Source organism: Myotis yumanensis, unplaced genomic scaffold (assembly GCF_028538775.1).
Source record: "Myotis yumanensis isolate MYYU_CA2020_CCGP unplaced genomic scaffold, mMyoYum1.0.hap1 SCAF_16, whole genome shotgun sequence".
Classification (NCBI taxonomy): domain Eukaryota; kingdom Metazoa; phylum Chordata; class Mammalia; order Chiroptera; family Vespertilionidae; genus Myotis; species Myotis yumanensis.
Window position 1 is genome coordinate 28,789,035 of NW_027223767.1, and position 27,165 is coordinate 28,816,199.

General features: G+C 58.3%; 1 protein-coding gene across 4 annotated transcripts; it reads right to left on the reverse strand.

The window, feature by feature from the left end:
* Positions 1-25,979, reverse strand: TSPOAP1 (TSPO associated protein 1). 4 transcript variants are annotated; one of them, XM_070393187.1, is made up of 32 exons: positions 24,806-25,979; positions 23,937-24,044; positions 23,538-23,666; positions 22,770-22,949; positions 22,048-22,233; positions 20,754-20,831; positions 20,584-20,667; positions 20,274-20,363; positions 19,966-20,088; positions 19,612-19,716; positions 18,204-18,254; positions 17,783-17,803; positions 16,767-16,971; positions 15,766-15,938; positions 14,459-14,574; positions 14,018-14,127; positions 11,826-12,656; positions 11,511-11,662; positions 10,796-11,170; positions 10,473-10,712; positions 9,965-10,147; positions 8,507-9,373; positions 7,772-7,871; positions 7,522-7,676; positions 6,557-6,725; positions 5,898-5,942; positions 5,448-5,480; positions 5,161-5,264; positions 4,999-5,070; positions 4,687-4,797; positions 4,071-4,132; positions 1,132-1,214 (listed from the first exon to the last, which is right to left on the reverse strand). In XM_070393187.1, exons 1-31 carry the CDS (start codon positions 25,133-25,135, stop codon positions 4,103-4,105), a joined length of 5,556 nt encoding a protein of 1,851 aa, XP_070249288.1. In that variant the 5' UTR covers positions 25,136-25,979; the 3' UTR covers positions 1,132-1,214; positions 4,071-4,102. The 4 variants fall into 4 exon arrangements, with proteins under 4 accessions (XP_070249286.1, XP_070249285.1, XP_070249287.1 ...); XM_070393185.1 differs by lacking the exon at positions 4,071-4,132 and having other exon boundaries at positions 1-1,214; positions 23,541-23,666; XM_070393184.1 differs by lacking the exon at positions 4,071-4,132 and having other exon boundaries at positions 1-1,214.
* Between the last annotated feature and the right edge of the window lie 1,186 nt (positions 25,980-27,165).

The window sequence follows — 27,165 nt, forward strand, 5'->3', positions numbered from 1 at the left end:
TAGACTTTATTATAATAAAATGTCTTTTTAAACAAATACCCCCACCCCTCCTCACCCCTGGAGACCAAGGTGGGGGTGGGGTTCAGTCAAACAATCTCCCACCACAGCGAAGGAAACATGCAGACACTCACCCAGCAGGCGGGTGGGGATGGATGTGAGGGAGGGTGGAGAGCCCCGCCCCCACCCCACTCTGAACTGGGAATGTATGAAAATAGCTGCATAACTCTGTCCTTTCCCCCAGCCCGGCGCTCCGGCAGGGGCCAGAGGAAAACGATGCAAAAGAGAAATTCAATCTGATGAGCAAAATAAGGCAAACCCAACTCCTGCTTTCTGCCTCTGGCCCCCTGGGTCTCTGGGGCTGGGGGCACACAGGGGCCAGAGGCCGGCTGGCAGGGAGGGGTGGAGCACTCTGGGGGTTAGGCCCGCTTTGGCATGGCCTTTCTCCTTCCCGGGCCTGTGCAATGGATGCGAGATGGAGGAAGCTAGACTGAGGCACTGAGTATGTACATATATACACGGCCTGTGGGGAGGGGCTCGGGACAATCCAGTGCAAACTTTCCTTCAGGGGAGGGAAGACATGATCAGAGAGCCAGTGCCATCCAAGGGAACAGGCCCCTTTCTCCCCCAGGGTCCCCTGTCCTAGGAGGGGGGAGGCCAGAGGAGGGACTAGCATCCCGTGGGGAGAAACTAGGCAGAGGTGGGTGTACTAAGAGCCAAGAGTCCCGGGTCCAGTCCTGCTCTGTGACCATGGTGAGTTCCCTCCTCTCTGGGCCTGTTTCCCCTCCTATCAGAGGAAGGTGCCCATTCAGAGGATTCATCCTCCAGGACTCATTTAGCTCTGACCTTCCCCGAGTCTCTGATTCCATTCCAATTGCCACAGTGTTAACTCAGAAGAATAGAAGTCCAGGGCCGTCCTCCAACCCCACCTCCAGGACAGGAACCCGGGGCGGAGAGGTGGGGGAGGGGGGGGGCGGGGAGGTGGGGGGAGGGAGGCGCCTCCGGGGACCACTTCCTTCTGCAGGATGAGCCAAGCATCACGCCTTCTTCCCAGAGCCCAGTTTCCTGAGGAGCTGCTTCCCCTTGGAGAAGAGGTCCCGCACCTTCTCGCTTGTGCCCTGTGGCGCCCCCAGTTCAATCCTGGGAAGGCGGCCAGGGCCAGGGGCACAGGGCCCACCTGGAGGCCCGGGGGGCACTGGTGTTGAGCCAGCCCAGTCCTGGAATGTGAGAGAAAAGGGACAAGGTCAGGGCCCAACTCCCTGCCCTAATTTGACTCCTTTACCCTACAGCTTCAGGCGCCCAGAATTCCATGTTGCAGAGCCATGGTCAAGAACCAGAGCCCACCTGGCCGGTGCGCTCAGTAGTTAGAGCATCGGCCCGTGCACTGGAGGGTTGCGGGTTCGATTCCCAGTCAAGGTCACGTACCTGGGTTGTAGGTTCGACCCCGGCCCCAATGGGGGCACATGTGGGAGGCAACCAATCTATGTGTCTCTCTCACATCAATGTTTTTTTTTCTCTCTTTCTCCCCTCTCCTCCCTCCCTTTCACTCTCTAAAACAAACAACAAACACAGAGCCCTGCCACCCTGCCTGTCCCACACACAGAGCACAGAGAGGCGAATGAGCACAGTGATGCTGAGGGAGCACTGAGCTAGGAGTCTGAAGGGACAGAGGCAAAGGCAGTTAGTTCTGCTCCTGTTCACCTGGGCCCTGGGCAGGCCCCTCCCTTTCCCTGGGTCTCTCTATGGGGCGCTGAGCTGACAGAGCTCAAGAGTCCTTGGACCTGACCCTCAGGAGGAGTTCCCCACTGTCCCCCTCGTCATCCCCTCGCAATGAAGGGAGAGCAAGGACCAGGACCACTAGAGGCAGCTGTCCCCTCCAGGGGGCAGAGGGGCATGCCCTCCAGCCCAGCAGATGTGCTCCCGGGCCTTCGTGGAGGGGAGCCAGTGCCACTCCATGGGGAGGAGATCGGAACTCTTCTTTGAATGGCCCTGAGAGAGCAGCTGGGAGCCTGAAACCAGAGATACTTGGGCGTCACTCAGCCCCCAGCACAAAGGAGGCTGCCCTGGCCCCTCCTTGAGCATCTCTCCCTTGCTGAACCTCCTAGCTCCGTGGTCGGCAAACTGCAGCTCACGAGCCACATGCGGCTCTTTGGCCCCTTGAGTGTGGCTCTTCCTAAGCCTTAGGAGTACCCTAATTAAGTTAATAACAATGCACCTACCTATATAGTTTAAGTTTAAAAAATTTGGCTCTCAAAAGAAATTTCAATCGTTGTACTGTTGATATCTGGCTCTGTTGACTAATGAGTTTGCCGACCACTGATCTAGACGAGTCTCAACTGGGCTGATTGGGCACTTCAAGTCTCTGCCACGTATCTGTCCCATGCCAGGAGGCTACCTCAGGAATGTCCTCATGGACATGACAGAAACACAAGAAAGAGCAAGGCCTCTCGAGTTGTAGACTTAGAAGCACCATACTTGCACTTCTGCTTCATTCTATTACCCAAAGCCAGGCACATGGTCAAGTCCAGAGACAGAGGCAGAGGACACTTCAAAGTTAAATGCCCAAGGGGGTGGATGCAGAGAGGGTCAAAGATCATTCAACCCATCAGCAAGACCTATCAATGCTACCTTAGAAATACTTTCCACACCTGTCCAATACTCCTTCTATCTTATTGCTACCACCACTTCAGTTCACCATGATCTCTTACGTATCACCACCTGACTGCTCTGCCCAAATCTTTCTTGTCCATTCCTTCTCAGACCATTCTCAATGCAGCAACGAGAATAAACTTAAAAAGAAAACCTGCTCTGACCACTCATTTAATTAAGTCTGCCAAATGGTTTCCTATTGTTCTCAGGATAAAGGTGAAAATCCTGACTAAGGCCTGAATTGCTTTCAATTTTCAATTGAGGGGTTATTTTAAAGCAAATAGGTGAACCTGGTGAAAGGGAGAAAGAGAGTGAAGAGGGAGTGTGGGAAAGAGAGGCCTTGTAATGACTTCCATGTGAGGACAGCCTGGGACCCCTTTCTCCAACCTCATCTCCTTCCATTCTTCCTTTCACTTTATGGTTGGAAGACATCATAATTCTCCAAGTTGTACACTATTTCAAGCCTCCGGGGTCTTACTTGGACTGCTCTGTGTCCAAGTAGAGTTCTTTATCCCTCCTTTTGGTACGGATTCCAAACCCTCTGCCTTTCTCCTTTCCTTCTTCTAGGGAAAAAGAAGAGGAGAAGAGCGCAGATTGGTTTGGCTCAGTGGCTAGAGCGTTGGCCTGCGGATTGAAGGGCCTGAGGTTCTATTCCAGTCAAGGACGAGAGAGAGAGAGAGAGAGAGAGAGAGAGAGAGAGAGAGAGAGAGAGAGAAAAGAGGCTGAAGGGGAGGAGAGGCCGAGGTGATGTAGCAGGGCCTGCCCACCAAGAGGTCTGCTAGCACCTAGAGGTTATGGCATCTACTGCCAACCAGTTAGGGCTGATGGCTGGCCAGGAGGGAATGGTTGCTGGGGAAATAGAGGGGGGTCTCTAAGTGCCCCCCCAGAGGAGGGGTGTGGTTCATCTATGGACTCCACTGTTTAAGCCCCCACCCTTTTTTTATTCCCCTCAGCAGTGGAAATTGAGAGTTGGAAGTAAGATCATGCATCTGATCCCCTAACAGGTCATGACGATGAGGATAAGGGTGGGAGACTATTATTACTGGTGGCTTTACAGTGTCATCCTTCTGTCACCAATAATAATCATAATATTATAATACCATTGCATATAGTATCATAATACCCTGATGAGTCATAATGTGGACGTCATGTAATATTCTATAAGCCGTATGTTATAGAATATCTGAGGAGTCCGCCGATATGGGACATCATATACTAAGATGACGTGTTTCTATGACAGCTGGCACTGGCCAAAGGCAAGGGGAGGGAATGAGCCTATGACCTCATAGCAAGATCTCCCTCTCTTATTCCCTGGAGGAAAGTGGAAAAGCCAGGTCAGCTCGGGCATGCGAGACCAAGGAGTGCTGTCTGGTTATGGGGATGAGTGGGGGTCACACGGACACAGGGGCCAGCCCCCCACTTACATGTTGCTTTCTCTACATATATCTATCTCCATCTAGCACTGGACTCTTCTCTTCCTCGTTCTCTGAAGAACAGGGAACAAAGAGAGGAGATGGGTTACGGACAGACCCACGGGTTTGCCCAGTCACCAGGTTGCCAGGTCACAGGGGCCGGTCCTGCCTTTGACCACCTGGGGTTTTCTGGTTCGGGCCTGGCCTCCTTACCCTCTCCCTGCCCTGTGAGGCTGGAGCTTAGCTGTACGCCACCCACCCCGGGAAGAGGCACGCTCTAAGAGTGAGAACCCAGGAAGCTGCCCGGCTGGGCAACTGGCTTTGAAAGGCTCTGGGGAGACAGGGAGACCCAGCAGGTAGGAAATTCCTGAAACCAGGCTAGAGGTGTGGAGGCACAGGGGTTCTTTTCCACAGGGCCCCTTACCTGCGTCAGCCCTGGGTGTGGGCAGCTGGGCTGGGGATCACCCCTCTGCTGAAGGGGCACCTCCTGGAGGGAGCTGGCCCTGGCTGGGCTCCTCTGACAGAACTCAGCAGCTCCAGCCGGGGCACAGTGCTCATTGGTTGTCACCCTCTGCACCCCTCCCTCCACACTGCCCTGGCCCCACCCCCACACCAGCTCCTCACTGACCTGACTCTCAGCCGGGGGTGTCCCAGGCTCCCTGTGGGAGCTGCCCGCCTCAGGCCCAGGGCCCTCCAAGAAATTGGACGGAACCAGGCCCCTCTGTCCATTTAGTTCCCCCTGGGGAGGAGATACTGGTGAGACTGGGATTAGGAAACCGGCCTCAGCCCCACCCCCTTGACCCGGAAGCCGCCTGAGCAGCCTGGGGTCAACATCTCTGTCATGGGAGGTGGCTTGTCCATTCCCCCAGGCATCCGTCATGGGGAGCCCTTGCTCATCCCCTTCCCAGCTCTGGGAGAGCCCTCTCCCCAGCGTTCTCACATAGTAGAAGCCATCATCGTCCATGCCCCCGAACACAGTAATGATGTCCCCTGCTCGGAAGGGCAGCTCTGCCTGTGGAGAGACCGAGAGACAGGGGTCAGGCCCAGGGAGGCCCTGCCCCCCACCCCCGACGTTGGCTGGCCTCTATCTGAGGGTCCTCACCTCCACATCCATGTTGGGGGAGCTCTCCCGAGGGTTGTAGTCAAACGCAGCCACCATGGAGCGGGGGGCTCTCATGCTGGCAGAGGAGACCAGCTGGGGGGGGCCTGCCAGGGGAGAGGAGAAGACTCGGGGCTCTCTCTAGACTCCCACCCCACCACCTCTGCACTGGAGGTCTGCTGACCCCCTCTGCACCAGCTCCCCCACTCATTGTAGCCCCTCAGCCGAGACCAGAGGGACCGGCCGCCCCAGCCCTTTCCCCGGCCTCCCCTACGCAGGATGCCCCTCACCTGCACCGTGCTGCGCAGGACCTTCTGACTCAGCTGCAGAGAGAACGTGTGTGAGAGCCCCGCCCCTCACATCCCTGCTCATCCCAAGCAGGGGATGGGGCAGGGCGGGCGGGATGCTCAGCCTCACCTCAGGGACTCGGGAGAAGGATGCTCAGAGAGCACATGAGCCCAGCCCTTTGGTGTGGGGCATGAGCTAAGGCCCAGGGAGGGTGAGTGATTTCCTCCAGGTTGCACAGAGTTTACAGCCAGAGGCTTTTTGGAACAGAGGGCCCGGCAAGCCACTCCGGTCCCCTTTAGAATGAACTAACCTCGAGAAGGGTGGATGGTGTGAAGGTCTGTCCTGATCCCCTTTACCTCCTCAAAACCCCACATGTGTGTCCCCAGAGAGCCAAGCAGTGACCCCCATCCCCTCATCCTCATGGGCCCCAAAGGAGAGGGGGTCTCACCCACCTTTCTTGGAGCGGCGGGGCTTGGGGGGAGGCCCAGTTGTTCGAGCTGTGGAGGACAGGAAGGCAAGTGAATGTAAGAGAGAAACCGAGGCAGGGATCGGACAGTGACTCTGGAGTCTCCTCTTGGGGCCACACCAGGGTCCCTGTGCACACGTTTCTAAAGAGCATTCCTGCCCTAGCTGGCTTCGTGGATAGAGCGTCAGCCTGTGGACTGAAGAGTCCCAGGTTCGATTCCCGTCAAGAGCACATGCCCGGGTTGGGGGCTTGATCCCCAGTGGGAGGTGTGCAGGAGGCAGCCGATCAATGATTCTCTCCCATCATTGATGTTTCTGTCTCTCTTTCCCCTCTGAAACCAATAAAAAAAAATGTTTGTTTTTTTTAAAAAAAGAGCATTCCTCTCCCATCCCTAACCTCCAGGATCCAAAATACAAAGCCCATCCCCTCTGCAGCAGACCCTGCTCCCTGTGGCAACTCGCTGCTGTGGCCACACCGGCCTCAGTCTCTGTGAGGCCCCCATGGCTGTGCGAGACTCTCGAAAAATGAGGCTTCCCACCTCTCCAGACACACAAATGCTCCATACTCCAGACATACAGAGCTTGGGGGGCGGGGGGATTGGAACTGGGGTGGGGGCCTTGGCTGAGGCACAGCGGCAGGTCATACCTGAGCCCTCAACGAGAACATGCGGGGACCAATAACCCTGCTGAAACAGCCGCTGTCTCCCTGCAGGAGTGTCCACAGCCACCTCCGCCACCATGTTGCAGGGGATGTAGCCCATCCGGCCTCCACCTTCGCCCCGGTAGAAGCCATCAGCGTCCTTGTCCCCAAACACCTGGAGGCAAAGACCAGCTGTGTCAGGAGGCCAGTTGACCTTGCTCCCTGTGCCCAAGGCCCCAGCCCCGCAGCACTACACTTGGAATTACAGAACGCTCTGCCTTTAGTGGCTGTGGAACACGAAATAGGGGGAAAGGGCCAAGAATAAGGATCGAAAGAAAATAGCCTTTTCTGTATTATCGTCACCCACTACCTGCACGTCCATTCCCCTGGCCCTACCTCAAACCAGATATCCCCAACCTCAGAGCAAGAGCAAAAGCCTTCAATAAATACTTGGAAGCATAATAAAAGTTGTGATGCTGCCCAGCTGATGTGGCTCAGTGGTGGAGCATCAACCTATGAACCAGGAGGTCATGGTTCAATTCCCAGTCAGGGCACAGGCCTGGGTTTCGGGCTCTATCCCCAGTGTGGGGGGCATGGGGGTGCAGGAGGCAATCGACCAATGATTCTCATCATTAACGTTTCTATCTCTCATCTCCCTTCCTCTCTGAAACATATATATATGTTGTGATGTTAACAGCAGTAGTTATATTGGGCTATGTGCCAGGCAGTTTAAGGACTCTGTGTGAATTGAATCATTTAAACCTCAAAAGAGCCCTGTGAGGTAGACATTAACATTATCCCCATTTTACCAATGAGGAAACAGGCCCAGAAGAGTTCATCTATTCAAGGTTACACAGCCAGAAGTGACAGCCCCATTGCACGTGGCTCTAAAAGCTGTGTGCTGGCCCATGCATGGGTTCTATCTCCACACAGGAGAGGAGGGAGGGGGGAGGACCCAGACAGTGAGTCACCTTCAGGATCTGGCCTTCCCGGAAGGGGAGCTCCTCTTCCCCAGCATCAGGGTTGGGTGACATTGACACAGGGTCGTAGTCAAACAGAGCCACAAAGACCCTGACAGGTAGGTCCTGGTGAGCCAGCACTTCTTCCGGGCGGCTCCTCGGAGGGGCTGTGGCAAATTGGGGAGAGAAAGCAATAATGAGCTCTGGCCAAGAGGCTAGGAGAGGCCCCCTCCACCCAGCCCAGCCCCCATCAGGTGCTCACCCAGCTCAGTGGCGTCTGGCCTGGGGGTTCGGGCCCCTCTCCGAAGGGGGCCTCTCTGCCCAGACCTGTCCTGCCCTCTGGGCTCTCCGATCTCCGTTGCCTGCAAAGAGGGGGCAACAGAGGGCAGAAATGTCACACCATCCCTCTGGCGGGCACCTCAACAGGGGCAGGACCCCGCACGTGCTCCCCAGCTCTGCCCCGTCAGCAAAAGCAGCACAGCAGAGCAGGGACACAACATTCCTCTCCTGCAGTCTTGGTCCAGCCTCAGTGGAGACTTCAGACACCCCCATGGGGGGAGGAAGGGCCGGTGGAGAGCCCCAGCTCCAGCCACCCTGGTAGCTGTGTGCAGTGGAGGGGACTAAGGTGAGAGCTTAGAGTTGACCCAGGAGAAATTGAGAGGAGGGCCTCTCCTCAGCGTCAGGGTTGGGTGACGCTGGATATCACAGTCAGTGTCCTAAGCAGAGGAAAGGGCCACCCTGCCCAAAGGCCGGGGGCCGGCTGGCGGCAATTGGTGACTAAATAATAACAGAATATGGTGCATCCCAGTTCCGATCAGCAGAAGCAGCAAAGCAGTGGAATGTGGGTGGGAAGAGACAGATGAGGGAGCCCAGAGGCCCAGCCCCACCTCTGCTGATGAAGGCGGCAGCGTGGAATGGGAGTGGCTGGTGGGCAGCAAGCAGAGCCACCAGGCGGCAGCAGGCAGGGGGCTGCCGGGGGTGGGGAGTGGGCACGGACCCGGGAGGCTGGCTCCTTGGCTCTGCCAGTCGCACTGCAGCCTCTCCGCTCTGGCTCCCCTCTCTCCCAGGCCGGGGGGCGTGGGTAGGGGCTGGGGCCTGAATTGGCCTTCAGAGCTCCCCTGGACCTTCCTATGGGCGCTGTGCCCCAGGCTTCCCCGTCTCTGAGGTGGCAGGAGCTGGTGATGCTGACACCCCCGCCGCCTGCCTCCTGCTCATCCTCAGAATCATATTCGATGCTGATTTCCAAGCACTTGGGGGAGAGGCAGCTGGTCAGGATAGACTCTGGCGTCCGGCCATGAGGGTACCTCTGGGAAGGGGCTGGCCGCCCTCTCCCACCAGCCTCCGGTCCACCCCTGGCGCCCTCGCCCACAGGTGGGCCACCCCTCTCCCGTGTGGGGCCGGGTCGTCCAGCAGCCTGGGTCCCGCCGTTGCTGAGCAGGCGGCTGCAGTGTTCGCGGGGATCTGGGGGCCGCTTGCGGTTTGGGGGCTTCTCGGTAGAGCCACTTCCTCTCCCCCAGCTGCTTCCACCAACTAGTCCTGCCATGTCCTCCAGGTGGTCCCCGGCACTGCAGGGCTCAGGAGACAAGGGACATGGTCCAGGTCTTTGAGGACGACTGTCACCGCCCAGCTCCAGCAATGCAGGCTCCGGCGGGCTGCGGTCCCAGGAAGAAGAGCCTGCCCCGGGCTGCTGCTGCTGCTGCTGCTCCTGCTCCTGCTCCTCCTCCTCCTCCTCCTCCTCCTCCTCCGGGATGCTAAAAAGCTTCTTGCTGCAGAACTGCTGGAGGGGCAGCTCCAGGATCTGCTCCAAGATCTCCTCGTCACTGTCAGTCTCAGAGAAGGGCTCAGGCTGGGGCTGGGGCTGGGGCTGGGGGATGGGGGATGAGGAGAGCGAAATGGGGGAGGAGGGCAGCAAGGAAGAGAGGTCCATGGGAAAAAAGAAAAAGCTGTGACCTTTGCCCTCAGATTAGAGCAGGGATTACAGGTAACCTCACAGCCCTCCCTTAGCTTCCTCCAAGAGGAAGGACCAGAGGGGGAGAGGGGGGTGGCCCAAAGTCACACAGCCAGAGATAGAATGAGGGAACACACCCAGGATATGGCTGCCCAGATGCTCAGGGCCCTGAGTGACAGGAGCAGGCCGTGCCTGTAATAGCAGAGAGGACTCCCCACTCCTTCCCAAGTGGCTCCCAACACAGGGATCTCAGATGGCCAGGGTGCTGCATCTGGTGGGCTGAAGCCAGAGAAGGTGCCACAAAGAGCTCCTCATCCTCCCCTTTCTTCCCAGGAGGGCAGAGGTCAATCCTGAGCCACTTCCTATCTGGGGCTCAGGACAGGGCCCAGGCCACACACCTAGAATGTTGCTGGCACTCACTGGTGGCTGGAGCAGCTGCTGACACATGGGGTAGAGACCCCTGGAACCCCGGGTCTAGGGCCCACCAGCCCCTCCTCACCCCATTACCTTGGGCCCATTCTCCCTGACACTGATGCCAGCAACCTGCTTCTGGAAAGAGCAAGTCCTGGAACTCAGCGCCTCTTCCTCCTCTTCTTCCTCCTCCTCTTGGATGTCTGACAGATCTGAGTTTCGGCCATGGTCCCCAAGGGAGTTTACTAGACGCACCCCGAGCTCTGCCATGTCCTCCTTCTGCAAGAGGTGAGACAAAGGAGGTGGGGGGGGAGGGCAGAGAAGGACTCGGGGTGGGGGCACCCTGGCAGGGTCAGCCCCAGCCAGAATGAAGCCAGAATGAAAGGAACCCCTTGGCAGAGGGAGAGGGTCGTGTCCCAAATGGGGGTATACACAGCGAGGGGGTGGAGGAGAAATCTGGGAAGATATAGTGGCAAAGAAATAGACAGATACGCAGCACAGACCAGAGCACAGAACCAGCAGAGGGGGCCAAGCTTTGGCTGACAGGAGGCAAGGAGGCAGGCCCGAGTCTTTGAGGCGGCACAGCACGTCCCTAACCCCGTACCTCAGCCCTGGGCCTCAGCCCAGCCCCTGTGTCTCCCTCAAGGCTGGCCTCAGCACAGGGCACCTTCGGGGCCGGTGCCCCCTCTGTGGAGCAGGGTGCCAGGCAGGCCTCTCCCGCGGTCCCCTCAGCCTCGTCCTGGGCCAGTGAGGAAGCTGCAGGGCCAGGAGCTCTCTCCCCCATGGCTGGCTCTCTGGCCCTCCTGTCATCTGAGGTGCCCAGCACAGCTGCCCTGGCCTCCTCCTGGAATGGAAGGCACGGAGGAAGGGCCCAAGCCCCGGCCCTTCTCCCAGCCTCCACCTGCGCCCCCCTGCCCAGTAGGGTACCTGGGAGCAAGGTGCTGTGGGCTCCTCTTGGGATCCTCTTGTCTCTCCGGGAGGGCTTGCTGTGGGAACTCCATGGGGCTCTCTAGTCCCATGGGGCTCGGGGCATCGGAGGGGAGAGCTGGGGTCTCCGGGAGCTGGAGAGGCTGGAGCAAGGGGCGGCCTGGCCTCTGAGCCTGGCCGTGGTGAGGGGCAGGAGACCCTGGCCGGCAGGCAGGCCGCAGCCAGGGCCGGGCCCACGGGAGCTGGAAGGGAGTCGGCCGACTCGCCATGGGGCGACATGGTGCGCACGGCCACCTCACTGCACACCTGCAGCAGCTGCAGCTGGGACAACTCCACCAGCACGCTGCCCGCTGTGGGCGAGGCCACCTCCATGATCTGCAGGGCGGAGGGAGCACAGGACGGGAAAGGGAAGCTGAGATGACCAAGTGTGAGGACACAATGACCGCAGTGACTCGCTCTGGCCAGGCGCCGTGCTGAGCCCTCGCCCTGCCTGCCTCATTTAATCTGCCTGCCGCAGGGCTTCAGTGCTAGGATGGTTTTTTGAACCCCAGTTACTGAAGCCCATGCTCTTCTTAACTAATCTGCTACCTAGTGCCCAAATGCCAGGGGCTGGGCATCGCTGTGCCAGGCTGGGGAGACTGGGCCTCAGAGCATGGCAAAGAGAGACCCACATCCGGCTCCTAGGGTACAGATGGAGAGAGTCACCAGGCCGTACCTTCTGCCCATCGGCATAAATGGCATAGCCTGTGACGCGGACGCCATTGGAGGTCCCAGCAGCATCTATGGTTACGGGGAGCCAGCTGATGATCAAGATTCCAGGAGAGGGCCCCGGCTCAATCTGCACATCCAGGGGGGCATCGGGTGGGCCTGGGGAGAAGGGACACAGACCCAGTAACGCAGGATACTCACCCCTGAAGATACCACCCACTTTGCCACTTCCCTGGAAATGCTAATAACAGCAGTCTCTCCTTCCACTACCCCCCAGGGCCTGGCCTGCTGGGTGTTACAGTCAATGCCCAAGCCTGCATACCTGCTGGGAGTGTCGTGAACTGCAGGGTGGCAGTCCGCTGCTCCGGCCTCTCCCAGCCTGGTTCCCAGGATCCTCCAGGTAGGAGCTGAGCCTCCACGCGGGCCTGATAGAGTGTGCCAGGCCGCAGGTTGCAGAAGGTGGCCCAGTAGGTGCTGGGGCGGGCAGGGGGGCATTCTTCCCCGTTGAGGTAGATGGCATGAGCCAAGTTGCTATTGCCGGGCACCCAGGTGATCTCAGCAGAAGTGGCTGTCAGTCGATGGACGCGTAGCTGGCTAGGTACCACCCCGGCCCTGGCACCCATGGCCAAGCAACAGCGCAGAGGGTCAGAGCTGCCCCGGCTGGTCAGGGCCTGCACGGAAACACAGAGCGGCCCGGCCCGCAGGTCCAGGTTTTCAAGCACAGCCTTGGGGGGCGCCCCAGGTCCCAGGGCCTGGCGCAGCTCCCCATTCACGCAGATCTGGTAGCCATGCAGCTCCACTCGCTCAGGAGGCGGCTCCCAGGCCAGCACCACGCTGTGGGCCAGCTGCTTGAGGATGGCCAGATGGCGGGGGTAAGGCACAGCATGGGGCTCGCCCAGGCCTTCGGGTGAGGGGCTCAGACTGAGCTCATCCCCTGCAGTCTCCTCCTCTGATCTGGGCTGGCTGCGTCCCCCGGCACTCTGGCCCCCGCTACTGCTGCCACCTCCACCACCGCTCAGGAAACTAAGTTCAGGGCCTGAACTGTGGGACAAATCGGCCAGCTCCGAAGGGAGGGAGGTCAGGAGGTCGTCGTCGGACACGCGCTCTACAAAATTGGAAGGAACCAGGCCCCTTCGGCCATCCATGAGCTCCCCTGGCGGAGGGAGGGCAGGGAAAGGAAAGGCAGAGAGGAGGTAGAGAAAAACCAGTCCAATGAGTGCATTTTAGCAATGGCCAGTGGGTGATCTTAAGCATTTGATTCAAATCAAGGTTTGCCTGTCAGTACTTTTAAAAGACAAGAGCAGTCAAGACCTAGATTAGGGAGTTACTGTTCGTTTTCGTAAGTGTGATCACAGTATTGTGGCCACACAGCACAGGGCTCCTTATTTTTAATGTGCGCGTGAATCACCTGGAGGTTTGTTGAAATGCAGATTCTAATTCTGTTAGGTCTGGGTGAAGCTGAGATGGTGCGTTTCTATCTAGTCCGGAGGTGATACTGATGCTACAAGGATGTAGGCGGATGTCGGTGCTCTGAGGAGGTGCGTGTTGAAGTATGTTCCAGATGGGATTAGAAGCAGGCCCGGGGCCGGGAGCATGACTGGCGGTCAGTCTAGGCAGCGACCAAAGGTCAGTTCTGTTACCTGGGCCAGCTCCCCTGAACACTTGACCACCAAGTATTGGAACATGTGCTGTTGTTTATTTGAGGGACGTCAAGGAAGGAAGAAATTGGGCACACAGCATGTCATGTCAAGCTAACTTGAGAGGAGAAATCCCCAGGCCCTGTTACCCAGGCTCGGTAATGGGACATCTGCCTCAGTTGCCTGGTCTCCCCCCTGGAGAACTGCTCTGAAGCCCACCGCCCTGCCTGGGCCCTGACACCTGCTAACTACCTGCTAACACCCTTTCCTGGGCTCTGGACCCTGATTCCTCCTCCCTACACCCAGCTGGAGTCCAGCATCAGATCTGTGCTACCTGTCTGACCTCGATGTCGCTGGTGTTAAACACTGCCATACTCTGTCTGCCGGCACAAAAGTGAATTCAGTCAAAATCCGGTGTCACTGTCTATCATCTACCAGGGGTCCTCAAACTACGGCCCGCGGGCCACATGCAAATACAAATATTGTATTTGTTCCCGTTTTGTTTTTTTACTTCAAAATAAGATATGTGCTGTGTGCATAGGAATTTGTTCATAGTTTTTTTTAAACTATAGTCCGGCCCTCCAACGGTCTGAGGGACAGTGAACTGGCCCCCTGTTTAAAAAGTTTGAGGAACCCTGATCTACACTGTGCGAGGTCTTGTCCTGACCTGCAGTCAGGCCAGCTGCCCCCTTTCCCAATACCCTTCCTTTCCCGTTCCCCACAGGCTGCCAGGTCTCTGTTGCCTTGTAGGTGAGTCTGAAAAGTTACGGTGGGCCGAGCCAAGCATGCTGGGGAGAGGGTATGGATGGGTGGAGGTCTTTGGGAAGAAGAGCTTAAAAGCAGAGGAATGGACAGAATGACCCCACCACCTTCCTACCTTCAAAAAAGCCATCCTCATCCATGTTGCCATAAATGTAGATATACTCGCCAGCAGTAAGCGGAAGTTCTGCCTCTGGATTCTCATTGGGGCCCTCGAAGGGGTTATAGCTGTTGGAGGAGGCACAGAGGAGGAGGAGGAAGAGGAGGAGGAGGAGGAGGAGGAGGAGGAGGAGGAGGAGGAGGACTGTGACCTACATCCTACCTCCATGTCTCATTTCCTCTCCCCACTGCCCTAGGCCTTTATGGAAACTTGGTTGTCCACCTTTAGCCAAAGAGAATGCTCACTGCAACCACCTTGGCCCAACTAGGTTAAGAGGACATGTTCAACTGGAATCCCTGTACCAACCCCATCTTCCCCAGATGCCTCTGTCTTCTCCAGGCCCCTTCCTCCCACCCACCCCACATGCTGGGGGGATAGGGAGCAGGGTGAGAGGCCCACCTATAGCGTGCTAGGAAGACCTGGATCCTGGCTCCTCCCCGGCTGCCCTCTGGCGCTGCTGGGAGCAGGGAGACGGTGTCTGCCTCCAGCTCCTCCACCTCACTAGCTGTGTCCACCTGGGGGGAAAGCAGAAAGGGCCAAGTCCTCTCCATGACCCAGGGCCAATGGCCAAGCAAGCAGGTTTCCAGGCTGAGCCAGAGGAGGACCCTCTGCGAAGGGAAAATGAGTACAAGGCCCATAGCAATGAGCCCCTCTGTTTTCTAAATCCGCTCCTGAGCCAGCAGATCCTAGCAAAGCCCAGCTGCTGCAGAGAGAGGGAGTGGGGACAACCTGGGTCCCTCCTAGAGCCCTGACTTCTACTGCACCAGGCCAGGAAACGACCACTTTCCTCATCGGAGAGGGGGCCGGCCACACTGGTACGGGTGGGTGTCCAATGGCAGTTGTCTCCTTAAGGCAAAAACACAGCAAAGCACTCGAACTATAAACAGGTGAAGGCAAGGAGGCAGAAGGACAAAGAAGTCCCTTTGTCCCTTTGTGAGAAGTGTACTGAGCACTGGGCATCCAAATCCAGCACCACCACTCTGTCCCACAAGGGGGCAGTAGAGGCCCGGGGCTGGGTTCTACCTCTTCCCACAACCTGGGGCAGCAGGGCTGCTCCACTTTCTGGAGTTTGGGAGGTAGGAGGTGATTGGAAGAGTTGGGAGTGATGCCCAAGAACTCAGTGATGATAAGAGCTCCCACATTGAAGTATTTAGTGTGTGCTCTGCACTGAGGGAGGCACTTTCCTTATATTTTTTTCATTTAATCCTCACAACAAACTTACAAGGCAGGTTTTATTAGCTCCAAAATCCAAACAAGGAAACCAAATCCCAGAAAGGGCCTTGCTAAGACAACACTGGGATCGGAATCGCGGAACCTGTGCCCTTTCTCACACGCCCATCACTTCTGCTGCAGCCACTCTCATGAACAGTCTCATTATGTGGATCCTGGCGCCATGGTATCTCCCTCTAGCCAACCCGGGACTTCTCTAGGGCTTCCCTGAGCCCCAGAGGGGTGGGGCTGGGTGGCTCCAAGGTAGGGCCTTCAGGGTGGCCCTGGAGACCAAGATGGCTCCTCCTTGAGTTCCCTGCGGACCAGGAGGAATCTACGGGCCCTTCTCTCCCAGGGCCTGGCTCCACTTCCCAACGTGGGACCCCCCCATAGGCCAGAGGTCACCCAACTCCTGGGGACCCCACAGAGGTCAGGGCCACCTCCTCTCCCGCTTTGCTGAGGCAGAGCCAGAACCCAGACCCCTCCCCAGCACTGACCTCAGGTGTAGGGCATGACTTTGGGCTGTTGTGGATGGACTCAGAGTGAGAGGAGTTGGAGAGAGACTCTGCCTTCTTGGCTGTCCTTCGAGGGACCCCGGGAAGGGTGGCAGGGGCAGGCTCAGAAGACTTTGGGGTGCAGTGTCCTGGGGAGCCCGGCGGGAGGTCAGAGTCTAAAGAAAAGATGGCACATGGGTGGGTGTGGGGTCTGTGGCCTGAAGAGGGACCAGGGACCAAAGTCCAGCTGCTTGGATTATGGGGGTCAGGCCCGCCATAGCTGGGTTTCCTTAAAGAAGGGAAATATTTGGGAAAACTTAGTGAGTAGAGGTAGAGGAACTTTACATATATTATTTCACATGATCCTCAGAGCAGCTTGATGAGGTGCACCGAGTTTTTCCTTTTTTTTTTTTTTTTAATATATTTTATTGATTATTTTTTACAGAGAGGAGGGGAGAGGGACAGAGAGTTAGAAACATCGATGAGAGAGAAACATCAATCAGCTGCCTCCTGCACACTCCCCATTGGGGATGTGCCCGCAACTAAGGTACATGCCCTTGACCGGACTCGAACCTGGGACCCTTCGGTCTGCAGGCCGATGCTCTATCCACTGAGCCAAACCGGTTAGGGCAAGTTTTTCCTTTTTTATAACTTAGGAAACTAGGGACCCAGTGGTTTAGCAGCAAGCTCAAAATTACATGGACTATTGAGTGAACAGAGTTGGGACCCTCAGGTCTGACGCCCAACTCCTTACAAGCCCACACTGCCTGCCATCGAGTTCTAGAGCCCAACTCCCGACCACGAACACAGAGGTCTTATTGGAGGGAAGGAGCAGTGGCCTGAGACACCTGGGCCAGACTCGGGGACAGCCACTCCAGATCTGGCTCTCACTTGCTGTGTGACTTCGGGTGAATTGCTAGCCTTCTCTGACCCTGAACTTTCTGCTCTATACAAATCCCCAAGCCTGGGGATTCCAGGCTAATGGCACTGGGAGTCTACCTTACCTTTGGGGCCGGATTCCCGGCAGGGCTGGGGGTTGGAGCAGCAGCAGGGGGGTGGTGGGCGATCCCCAAGGGTACTGCAGCCCAGGGCTGAGGTGAGCAGATCCAAGGGGCCGGGGTGCAGGCGGAAGGCCTGGAGTTCCTGTGCCAAGAGGCTGAAGCGTTCTGTTTGGCTGCGGCACTGCTCCTCGAGCTCTCGAACCCGGACCTGAGCCAAGACCCACCGTGAGCCACCAGGCCCGGCAAAGCTGCCCAGTCCCAACCTGTGCCATCTCCACACAGCCGCACACAGGCTTCAGACCACATCGCCCAGCCCCTAGGCCTGGCTATGGATCCTGGGCCTGGCTGCCCCATTGCCCTTAGTAGTGTCTAAGCTAAGGGTAAAGTGCTGGAGCTGTGGGACATCACATGACTCTCCTCCAGAGAAGAGCTGGGCCTGCTTCACACTCAGCACACCCTCTCGCCGCAGGCAGTGGCACTTCCTGCTTCTGGCTGCTTTCTAGGCCAAAAGGGATGGCTCCCATCCCATCACTACCACCAATATCAGCTCAGGAGTTTTCTTGGCTCCGCCGCTTGTCACCCTCCCACAGTCAGTGACCCAAATCCCTGCCTTCAGAGAGGTCCCCAGAGAGACCACACACGGGAGCTAGGGACATCTTGTGACAAGAACGAGCCAATTCTCAAGACCTCTTTGTCAGGTATCCTGAGAGTCACAACCTAAGGGGCCCTCCCCTGGCCAATGTCAAGAGGATCATGGGTTAGGCTGATGATGAACTTGCTCATGGGCTCAGTGGCTAGGCTTTAGAGGAGGGAAGGCCCCATGTCTGCCAGGTGTAGTAGCAGGTCTGGGACAAGGAGATGGCCCACATGTCCTGTGGGAAGCCCAGCCCATCTACAGACTCTCAGGTCTGCTCCGGTCACTCTTTGCTCTGTTGGGACATGAGAGTTGGAACCACTTGGGCCTGAGGGAGGAGATGCAGCTCAGTGGGCTAGGGAGGTGGGAGACTGGGAGGCTGTACCTGCATGGAATCCAGGGTAGACTGTGGCAGGAAAGAAAAGCACAGAGGAGAGATTAGATCCTGAGATGGTGTGTCATCATCCAGAGAAGAAGAGGGAGAGACAGGGGCCCAAGTGGACACCCTCTGGCCAGCTCCCTGGACTGACTGAGCAGTTCCTAAATTGAAGGCTATTTCAAGGTGAAGGCATCCTCTGGGAGGGGGGAGGGGGGATAGGGGGTAATGAGACTCCTGCCACCAGACCCTGCCTGGCTGTGCCCTAGCCTGAGAAACAGACCAATGGTGGAGGGGATTCTGCAGGCACTAGAGTATTTAAGGGCCCTTCCTGCAACCCCACACTCCACACAGTCCACTCCAGCTCTCTCTGAACTTCCCCTGCCTCCCCCCAAGCTGGTGTTGCTGGTGGCCACCTCCAGGGACTTACCTCCAGCAGCTGCACGGCCCCTTCATGTTCCCTCTTAGCTTCTGCCTGGGCCTACAGGTGAGAGGAGGCAAAAAGCTGGAGGGGAAGGACGAGGAATGGGGGTGGGATAGAGGGAGATGGAAGGGAGGGTAGGAAGGGCAGATGGAGGGCAGAAAAAAGGGGAAGGAGAGGGAGAGGCAGAAGGAAGAGGGGCTGAGGGTTCCTCCCTTCCAGACTCCTACCCCTGAGCCATACCTTAGGCCAGAAGGCAATAGGGTCAAGGAGAGGTGGGCCTGATGCTGTCTCTCTTTCTGGGGCATCCACCCCCCAGTTTCCCTCCTCTCTGGGAGCTCCTTCTCAGTCTCTTTCTCCTGCTCCCCTTTTTGAATGTTGGGGTGCTACTGAGCCCACTTTATACTCTTTACTCTCTCCCAAGAGGCCCTTCTAGTCAAATGACTAGACACACTGATGACCCCAAAACTACCTTCAAGACCAACTTCCCCATGACTCCAGACTCATTGATCCAACTGTCTATGAGCATCTCCACTTGAATGTTTAACACACAACCCAAACTTGGCCAAGACAGAGCTCCGAACTCAGGACTCCCTGCCTCTCAGGTCCTGGGGAGTGAAAGCCCCACCCTTTATCAGGGTTCACTCAGCAAACGGGTAGCAGAGTGGAGATTGTCGTTGTACGACTGGAATCCGTGGAATCTTGTTGATTCTATATCCAAAATACACTTCAAATGCATCCACTTGTTTCCACCTTCACTGCCCGTTCCCTAGCCTAGATGACCACCATCTCCCACCTGGACCCCTGCAACAGCCCCAACACCTGATGGCCCTGCTCCATGCCCACTCCCCCAGCCCATCTTCCATGGCGCTGCCAATGTCACCTTCTAAAATGATGAAGTCAGATCATGCTGCTCCCTATTGGGGACCTTTCAATAGCTTCTAACCACTCAGAGAGCAAAATATCCAAACTCCTTCAACAGCCTTGAATGCTCAAGGTGATCTGGCTCCTGCCTGCCCCTGCTGTTCTGTCCCTCCAACTACGTTTCGGCCACTCTGGTCTGGATCCCAACCTCTTTCCCACAACAGGGCATTGGCACTTCTGGTCCCCTACCTGGAGTGCTCTTCAGCTGGCTCCTTCGTGACCTGGAGGTATTAAAACCTCCCCTGCTGACCTAAAGTGGTCCCTCAGTCACTCGGTCACATAACCTTATCCACCTCCCCCACTGGGATCATCTCAATCACAGATCAGCTTATTTGCTGATTGGTCAGGGACATGGTCTTTGCCCACTGTCCCCCAGCACCTGGCACATAGTGGGTGCTCAGTAAATGCTTGTTGGATGAGTGGATGACTAGGCTGAGGTCCAGCAGCCTCCCACTCTTCCAGCACTCCTGCCCCCTAGACACCCTGTCCCCACCTGCTGCAGCCTCCGGACCTCCTCCTGCTTCTCCTGAAGGCTGAGCTGAGCCTGCTCATGCTCCACCTCCAGCTGCTGCCGCCGCTGGGCCACCTCCCGCATGTGCTGGAATACAAGACCCTGTGTCAAGGCCAGAGACCCACCACCATTTCTGTAAAGATCTAAGATGAGGGGGGCTCAGATAACACGTGTTCCAGACACCCTCGAAGGCTACAAAAGGAAAGGGGCTCGCGGCTCCAAGACTGGGCCTGAGACCCCAGTGCCCCACAAAGGGCATATTCTACTGTCCCACTGTTCTCTCTGTGCCAGGTACCAATACTCCCCCCTCCTCCCCCACCAACACAGCCCTCTCACCTTCAGCACCTGCTCCAGGCTCTCCAGCTTGCTCTGCAGGCCCTGGCTCTTGCGAAGGGCCAAGTCCCTCTCCTGTGTCACCCCCAGGAGCTGGTCCCTCAGCTCTGCATTCTCCCACTCCACCTGGAGAGGGGGGAGTGGCAGGGAGTTGGGTGTGTGAGCCTTGTCCCACCAGCTCCTTCACCGGGGAGAACAGTACCCTTCCTACTCCAGCCCAGTTCAAGGTGTGGAGGAGACAGCCCCTTGCCAGGGACCAGGGCCCTCGCAGGATCCCAAGCCACACAGCAGCACCTGTGTGGAGTGGCTACCTGGTCCTTCTCCGTGGCTCTCCCACTGAGCCGGGAGTTCTCATCCACGAGGCGGGCATTCTCATTCTGGGCTTCTCTCAGCTGCAATTCCTGAGAGACCAGAGGAGCTCTGGGGAGGGAGCCTGGCACCCACATTCCTCCCCTCTCCACACAGAGGACCTTGCCCTCCCAGTCCGGGCCTTCCTCCCCCACCTGGAGCCTGTGCTCCTCAGGGCAAGAAGGATAAAAGCGGAGCGCGGAGAGGGAGCCCGCCACCTGGCTGGCCTCAGGGACGGGGGAGCTGGCCTCTGGGAGGCCCTCCAGAGCTCACCAGCTCCTCACATCGCCTCTGCTTTTTTCGGGCTTCCAGCTCCAGGCTCTGGCATTTCTTCCGCTTCTTGCTAAGCTCTGACTCCTGAGGGGTCAGAACCGAGGGCTCCTCATGTGGGAAGGCAGAGCTGCCCACAACAGGCCTCCTCCAGCCCTTGCCCTGGGACTTACCAACTGCTGCACCCTCTGCTGTTTCTCTGGCTCCCCTAGGACCACGGGTGGGTTTTCCACATCCTCCTGGGGAGTAGCCTGGAAATGCCCAGGGGCACGGGACTGGCACCTGAGAACAGGGCCCCAAGGCAGCCTGCTCCCAGCCCAGCCTGTCCGTGGGAGGTTCCCACCTCATCTCACAGTCAGCCAAGAGATCCCTGTCCAGGAAGTGGAGGGGGGGGTGCTCTCTCCCCACCCATCCCATCATCTCCACCGGATGTGGAACTGCAGAGCTGCACCTGTGCTTTGAGATCCTGAGACCCATGTGTGCCCTGGGAGATGGGTCCCTTATCCAGGCCAAAGCTTTCCCTTTTTAGCTCCTTCCAGCAGCAGCCCTGCTCTGCACTCAATAACTGCCCTGGTGTCCTTCCATGACTGGCAGAGAACTAGGCGGCCACCTGGGTCCCCGGGGATGTGGTGTTCCTAGAGTTAGGGGTTCTGGACAACCCAAATCTGGGCTTGGCCTCTGGCAATGCAAAACCTGGCCAGGCCTTCCTAAGGCTTCCCCCCAAGCCCACCCCGTGGCACCCCCCATTTATCTGTGCAAACTCTAGAGAAGGACAGGTCTTGATGGATGCATCTCCCTCCCTGCGCCAGGCAGAGGGGCAAAATCTAGCAAGAAGCACCCCACACCCCGAGGCTTTGGTCGCTATGGAGTGGCTTCTCCCACCCCTCTTCCCAGAAGGAGGTGGACCTAAGTGCTACCCAAGGAGAGAGGATGGAGAGGAGCCAGACTTCCAAGTTCTGGGGGCCCGGGGTGGGGCCCTCGCCTTCGCAACAGGGGCTAAGCCCCGCGCCCAGTGAGGGTCGCCCATACCTGGAGCCGGGGCGGACGCTGCCCCTTGTAACGGGGGCGGGCCTGGCGGACCAGGCAGGCGCTGAAGGGGGCGTCCCCGCGCAACAGCGGCGGCGGGAGGCGGCGGCGCAGACTCAGCCCCGGGCGGCTGCCAGGGCAACCAGGGATTTGCGGCCAGGCCGTACCACTGGCGGCGCGGCGGGGGCGGCGGCGCGGCGGGGCGGGGCGGGGCGCCGGCCTGCGGAGGGCGGACCACGAACTCCCCGGGGTGGGCACAGGTACGAGTGCTGGGAGGCTGGACCGGGACCCTACCGCTGGGTGTCCGGAAAGGTCCCCCAGCCCTTAGGGCGCGCACGCCGCCACCGGATCCTCTGGGCTCTGCTCGGAGCGCGTTTTAGGAGGAGATCCCGGGGCCCCCACCCTCCATCTACACACACCTGCCCGGGTGCCGGCGCTCACCTCTCCCGGGGCCCTGGGGGTGGGCGCTCCTGCCTTGACCCGGACAGTGGGGCCCGGGGGCCGGAGCGGCGGGGACGGCTTCTGCTGGTTGCGCAGGGCGATCTGCCTCTGCAGCCGCAGCACCTCCCGCTGGGACTCGCGAAGCAGTCGGTCGAAGTCCCTCAAGTGGAGCCACTGGGGGCCCTCCTGGGTTGGGGCACAGGGAGGGGAGTTTGGCCTAAACCCCTGCCCACCTCCTCCCCCAACTTGTCCCCTTGCTAGAGGGGCTCTGCTGCGCGGGAACGTGCACATCCTCCCATGCATACGAGTACATGCCTTGGTCATAGGTGCGTGCGAATAGCATTTGCCAGCCCGCGTGCAGACATACGGTGACTCATTTACTGGGCACTCGCCGTGTGCCCGGCACTGTGCTAAATGCCTTGTGAACATCACTTGACGCAAGTGTTAGACATGTGTGGATTCATACAGCCAAACCCACTGGCACACAGCCTGAAGGCTGGAGCACAGAAACACCCAGGTCTGGGACTCATGGCTCCGCCCCCTTCAGTTCAGGCTTCTCCCCGCTCCCACCTGGGCCGTTGCCAGGGGAACCTACTCCCCAGCAGCCTCCACCTTCCCGCTTCATTTGCATCTCATTAACATCTCGGTCCACATCCCAACAAGCCAGGCAGGTGGTTCTGGGTAGGACTGAGCTGGATGGGGTGACCAGGGCCTCCTCGCACCTTGCCCGCCAGGGTGAGCCTGGCCTGCAGCTCCCTGCACTCCCGCTGCAAAGCAGCGATCTGCTTGTCCTTGGCCAGCAGGGCGCTGGCTGTCTCACTGAGGTCCCGGGTTCGCTGGCGGGCCAGGGCCTTTCGGCACAGCTCCAAACTGGGCCCTGGACGGGGCACAGGGGCACTCACCTGGCCAGAGGAGGGGTAAGGCTAATGGTCATCTGAGGGCTGGGGTACTTCTCCCACCTCTCAGCTCTTCCCAAAGGAGGGGTTAGGTTGAACACCTACAAGTGTGGCCTCTTGCTTTTACCCTGTGTCTGGGGCGTCAGGGGACCCACAGCCTCATTTGACCCCCGCAATCCTCAAGCAGGACTGACAGAGTTAACCTCACATCCTAGTTTCAGCTCAAAGGATGCTGCTAATTTAGGGCTGCCACTGTGATGGGTCTTCATCCCTGCCCCCCACAGGCTCTGCACCCAGAGATGAGCTCAGCAGGAGACTGTAGCCAGCACACGCACGTGGTAATCCCGAATCCTGCTCCCTGCCTGATCAGGAACTCCCCGCCCAGCCCTTCCCTCCCTCCTGTAGCTCCAGAAAGCCTCAGCCTCCTAGCCTGGCCAGCACTTGCCCTTCCTACACTTTGGCCCCCCGAGTTCCTGCTTTCCTGGGTGCTAAGAGTCCACGACTCCTAAACCCCACCCCTCAGGCCCAGCCCTGACTTCCCTCTTCCCTGGTCACACAGCCTTCATCTTGCAGCCTCCGGCCTCCCATCCTCACCACCTTCAGGTTAGTCTCCTGCAGCTTCCGGGCCCTCTCCTCCAGGCGCTTGGCAATGACCGCCAGCTCGGCGTTCTTTCGCTTCAGCCTCCGCACCTTCTCCTCCGTCTCTGGAAAGCTGCTCTTCCTCTGACAAGGGGTCAGCCAGGATAGGGCATGTGGGAAGCACCCCCGCTGACCCAATCCTGACTGCCCGGGCCTTGGGCTAGAGCCCTGGGCTCACAGTGGAGTCCTCAGCAACTCTAGATAAGGGCTCACCCTTCTCTGGGTCAGGGCTCATGTCACCTCCCTGTGGCCCCCATGGCGGGAGGTACATATGGGGTGAGGAGGACACCGAGGCAGAGGGGCAGAGCGTCTGAGTCTGCCTTCCCCCAGCTCCAGCCAGGACCCAGAACTCACCAGCCTCTGGTTTTCCTCCTTGAGGAGGGCACAGTGCTGCCGCAGCTCCCTCAGGGCCCTCAGCAGCTCCAGGCTGGGCCTGTCCCCGAAGCCCACGCTCAGCTTGCCCTGGCACGGGAAAGGCAGGCACAGGGCCTCAGGAACCCACCTGACCTGGTCAGCGAGCGCTCTCCCACCATGGCCCCCGGAGACAGGGAGACAGGAAGGCTCTCCCCCACATCCCAGGCTTTCAGAGTCGGCTCAGGAGGTCCAGGAGAAGGGGCTATCTAGTCCTCCCTGCCCGCACGGGCACCCCCGATCCTGGGACCCTCTCTGGTAGTCCCCAATTCTTCCTATCCCTGCTCACCTCCTCCAGGGAAATGCCAGCCGAAGTTCCCATGCCCACCCCTCCAGGCTCCATGGTCCCTGGGTCCCCTCCCCAAAAGTCCACTCCCTCCATCTCACACCCACCCCAAACCTTGTCCTCCCTGGCTCAGCTCAACACTGACCCCCTCCCCTAAATCTGCTTTTCTCTGCACTCTGATTCCACCATATAGCTCCACGTACCCCAGTATCCTCCAGCCCCCAAGAACAGAGACTCAGGGAGGAGGAGACACAGACAGACTGTTGGAGAGAGAGTAACAGAGAGAGAGAGGGGGTAGGGACACGGCCAAATGTAGACAGATAGACAGAGAGTCAGAAGGACAGACAGATGGCAAGAAATGGAGCCACTGAGACTCCTGCCCAAAGAAGGGAGGACAGATAGTCACAGACTTGGAAACCACAGATGGAGACAGACCAGGAGAGGAGGGGCGGGCAGCGGGGTTGCATATCATGCCCGTGAGGAGAGGCCCCCACCTCTCAGACCAAGCCCTCCACCGCTCCCTTACCTCATGGAAAGCCCCCACCTCCTCGTCCTCCAGCCTTGGGCAGCTGGGTCCGGAGCTCGCTGCTTGCTGCCCCAAGCTGGGCAGCCCAGTTTCTGTTCCTTCAGGGTCAATGTCCCCCACAGGCCCAGGGCTCCAGGCTCCCTCGGGCTCAGAGCTCTCCAAAGGCCTCAGTTCTCCAACCTGCAGAGCTGCCGGAGTATCGGCAGTGCTTGGGGCTGCACCTCCAGGTTCGCCCTCCTGTCCTGGAATCCAGCTCTGCCAGGCAGGCTGTGCCCATGGCTCCATAGCTCCGGGGTCCCCCAGCCGTAGGAGGGGTGTCAGTTGCTCCATGGTACTGCCAAGGGGCCCCAGGACTCGGGCTGGGGGACATCACCCAGCCAAGTGGAAGGACTGGCAAGGGTCATGCCAGACCAAACCCTTTCCTCTCTGAGCTCTTGGCTTTACCGGGGCTCCATCCGAGGTTGGCCGAGTTCTTCCTCACCCACAGAGGAGGCTGCGGGAGTCGGGGTGGCCGGAGCTAGAGCCGGGGGTATGTGAGCTATGTCTGTCTGTGGCTGTGTATGTGCCAGGGTGTCCCCGTGAGAGCTGGGAGGTTGTGCAGAAGCCGCCGACAGCAGAGCCTGGGTGAGGGTGTGCGTGTCTCCCGGTCTGTCTGTTCAGGTCAGCGGTGTCTTATGTGCGCGTTTGGAGGGTGGTATCCCCACTTGTGTGTGTTGGAGGGTAGCAGTTCTGCGTGTCACTGTCTGCGCCTGTTTCGGAGTTACCAGCTGTTTCTGTGTGTGTGTGGGTGTCTGTATTGCAGGGCTGTGGCAGTATGTGATGCTGTCACTGCTTGTATCCGAGCATCTCAGTGTTGTGCAGCTGTGTGCATCGCTGTCATTGTGTGTCCGTCAGCGTCTGTGAGCCTGGCCATCCATCACGACCCCTCAGCCGGCTTAGGGTCCGCAGGCTGCTGGGGGTGATCCCCAAAGGTCCGCTGTGGTCCTTTATCTCCCGCTCCTCTCTCCGCTGTTGCTTGCTAGCTGGATAGCTTGCTGGGCAGCCCGGCTGATCCTAAGGAGGCCTGGGTCGGTGGGCTGCTCGCCTCATAGTCTGTATCCCTGCTGGCCTCAGCTCTGGGGACTGCAGGGGGTCCCCTACAGCCCCGACCCCCGAGATGATGGGCGCGGAGAAGGCTGAGCCTTAGAATCTAGGGGGTGAGCAGGGAAGAGCCAGCCGTCCCCTCCCCTCCCCCTCCCCTCCCGCCCACCAATAGGAAGTCGGCTGCCGGTTTCCATGGTGATGGCGCTGGACTGGTGGGCTGGACCGGCAGATAGGGTCGGGAAAGAGGGAAGAGCAGGTTCCTCACGGGATCCCAGCATAATTCCCCCCACATGTGACCTCCCACACACCCCCATACCTCCCGGGGTACACAGGCAAGGGGGCTGCAGCGGGTCCTCCCCACATCGGCCCCAGCCCAAGACGACAGAGACAGAGACAGGAGGTGGTATGACGGATAGACAGAGCTCTAGCCACGAAGAAGGGCAGGAAGAGAAAAAAATGGGATTTGAGATGAAACAAAGAGAAACAGAAATTAAGAGAATGAAAACAGGAAGATAGAAGCAAAGAGACAGAGACAGAAATAGGCTGAGAGAATTGCTTCAACTTCCTCCTGGCAGGGAGTATTTTGGGGGCGACTCGGCCATCTCCGGCCAGTAGAGGAGACCACATGGTCTTTCCGGCTGCTATGCTCCGCACTGCCAGGAAGTTTGTCTTCTGTCTAGCCAGAGGCCTTTTTGCTATGGGAAAATGGCTTTGTTGGACAAGAACATGGGAACTCCCCCACTTACAAGTCATCCAGTACATGGGAGCAGGAGCCTAGATGAAGTCCTCAGAGACAAAGGTGCTGGGAGAGGCCTCAGGGAGGCTGCCCCTGGCCCCTCTGAACCTGGGACTCAGTCCATCTGCTCACAAGCCAGCCTCAGCCAAGGTCGGGGGCCCTCCTGTGGCGCCCCTGGGGAACAGCAGCAGCCGTACTGAGCCACGGAGCCCCTAACCACGAGCTCCAGCCCGGCTAGAGCGGCTGGAGCTGTGCGTGGGGTGAACGGGGAGGTGGCACCATCCTCACTTTCCTAAAGCCGTGGGCAGATCAGAGTGTGCACCACTACCTGATGTGTGTTGCTGTTGTGTATCTCAGTATAAATGCATATCGTTATGTGCATACAGATGTATAGTCGGCATATATAGAATAGACATGTACTTATCTCTGTATATGTGTGGGGCCATGGTATTATTTCATATATGCACACACATATGTATTATGCATGTGATATTCTGTGTCTATGGGTCTCATTGGGTATGCATGTTTCTGTGTATGCCAT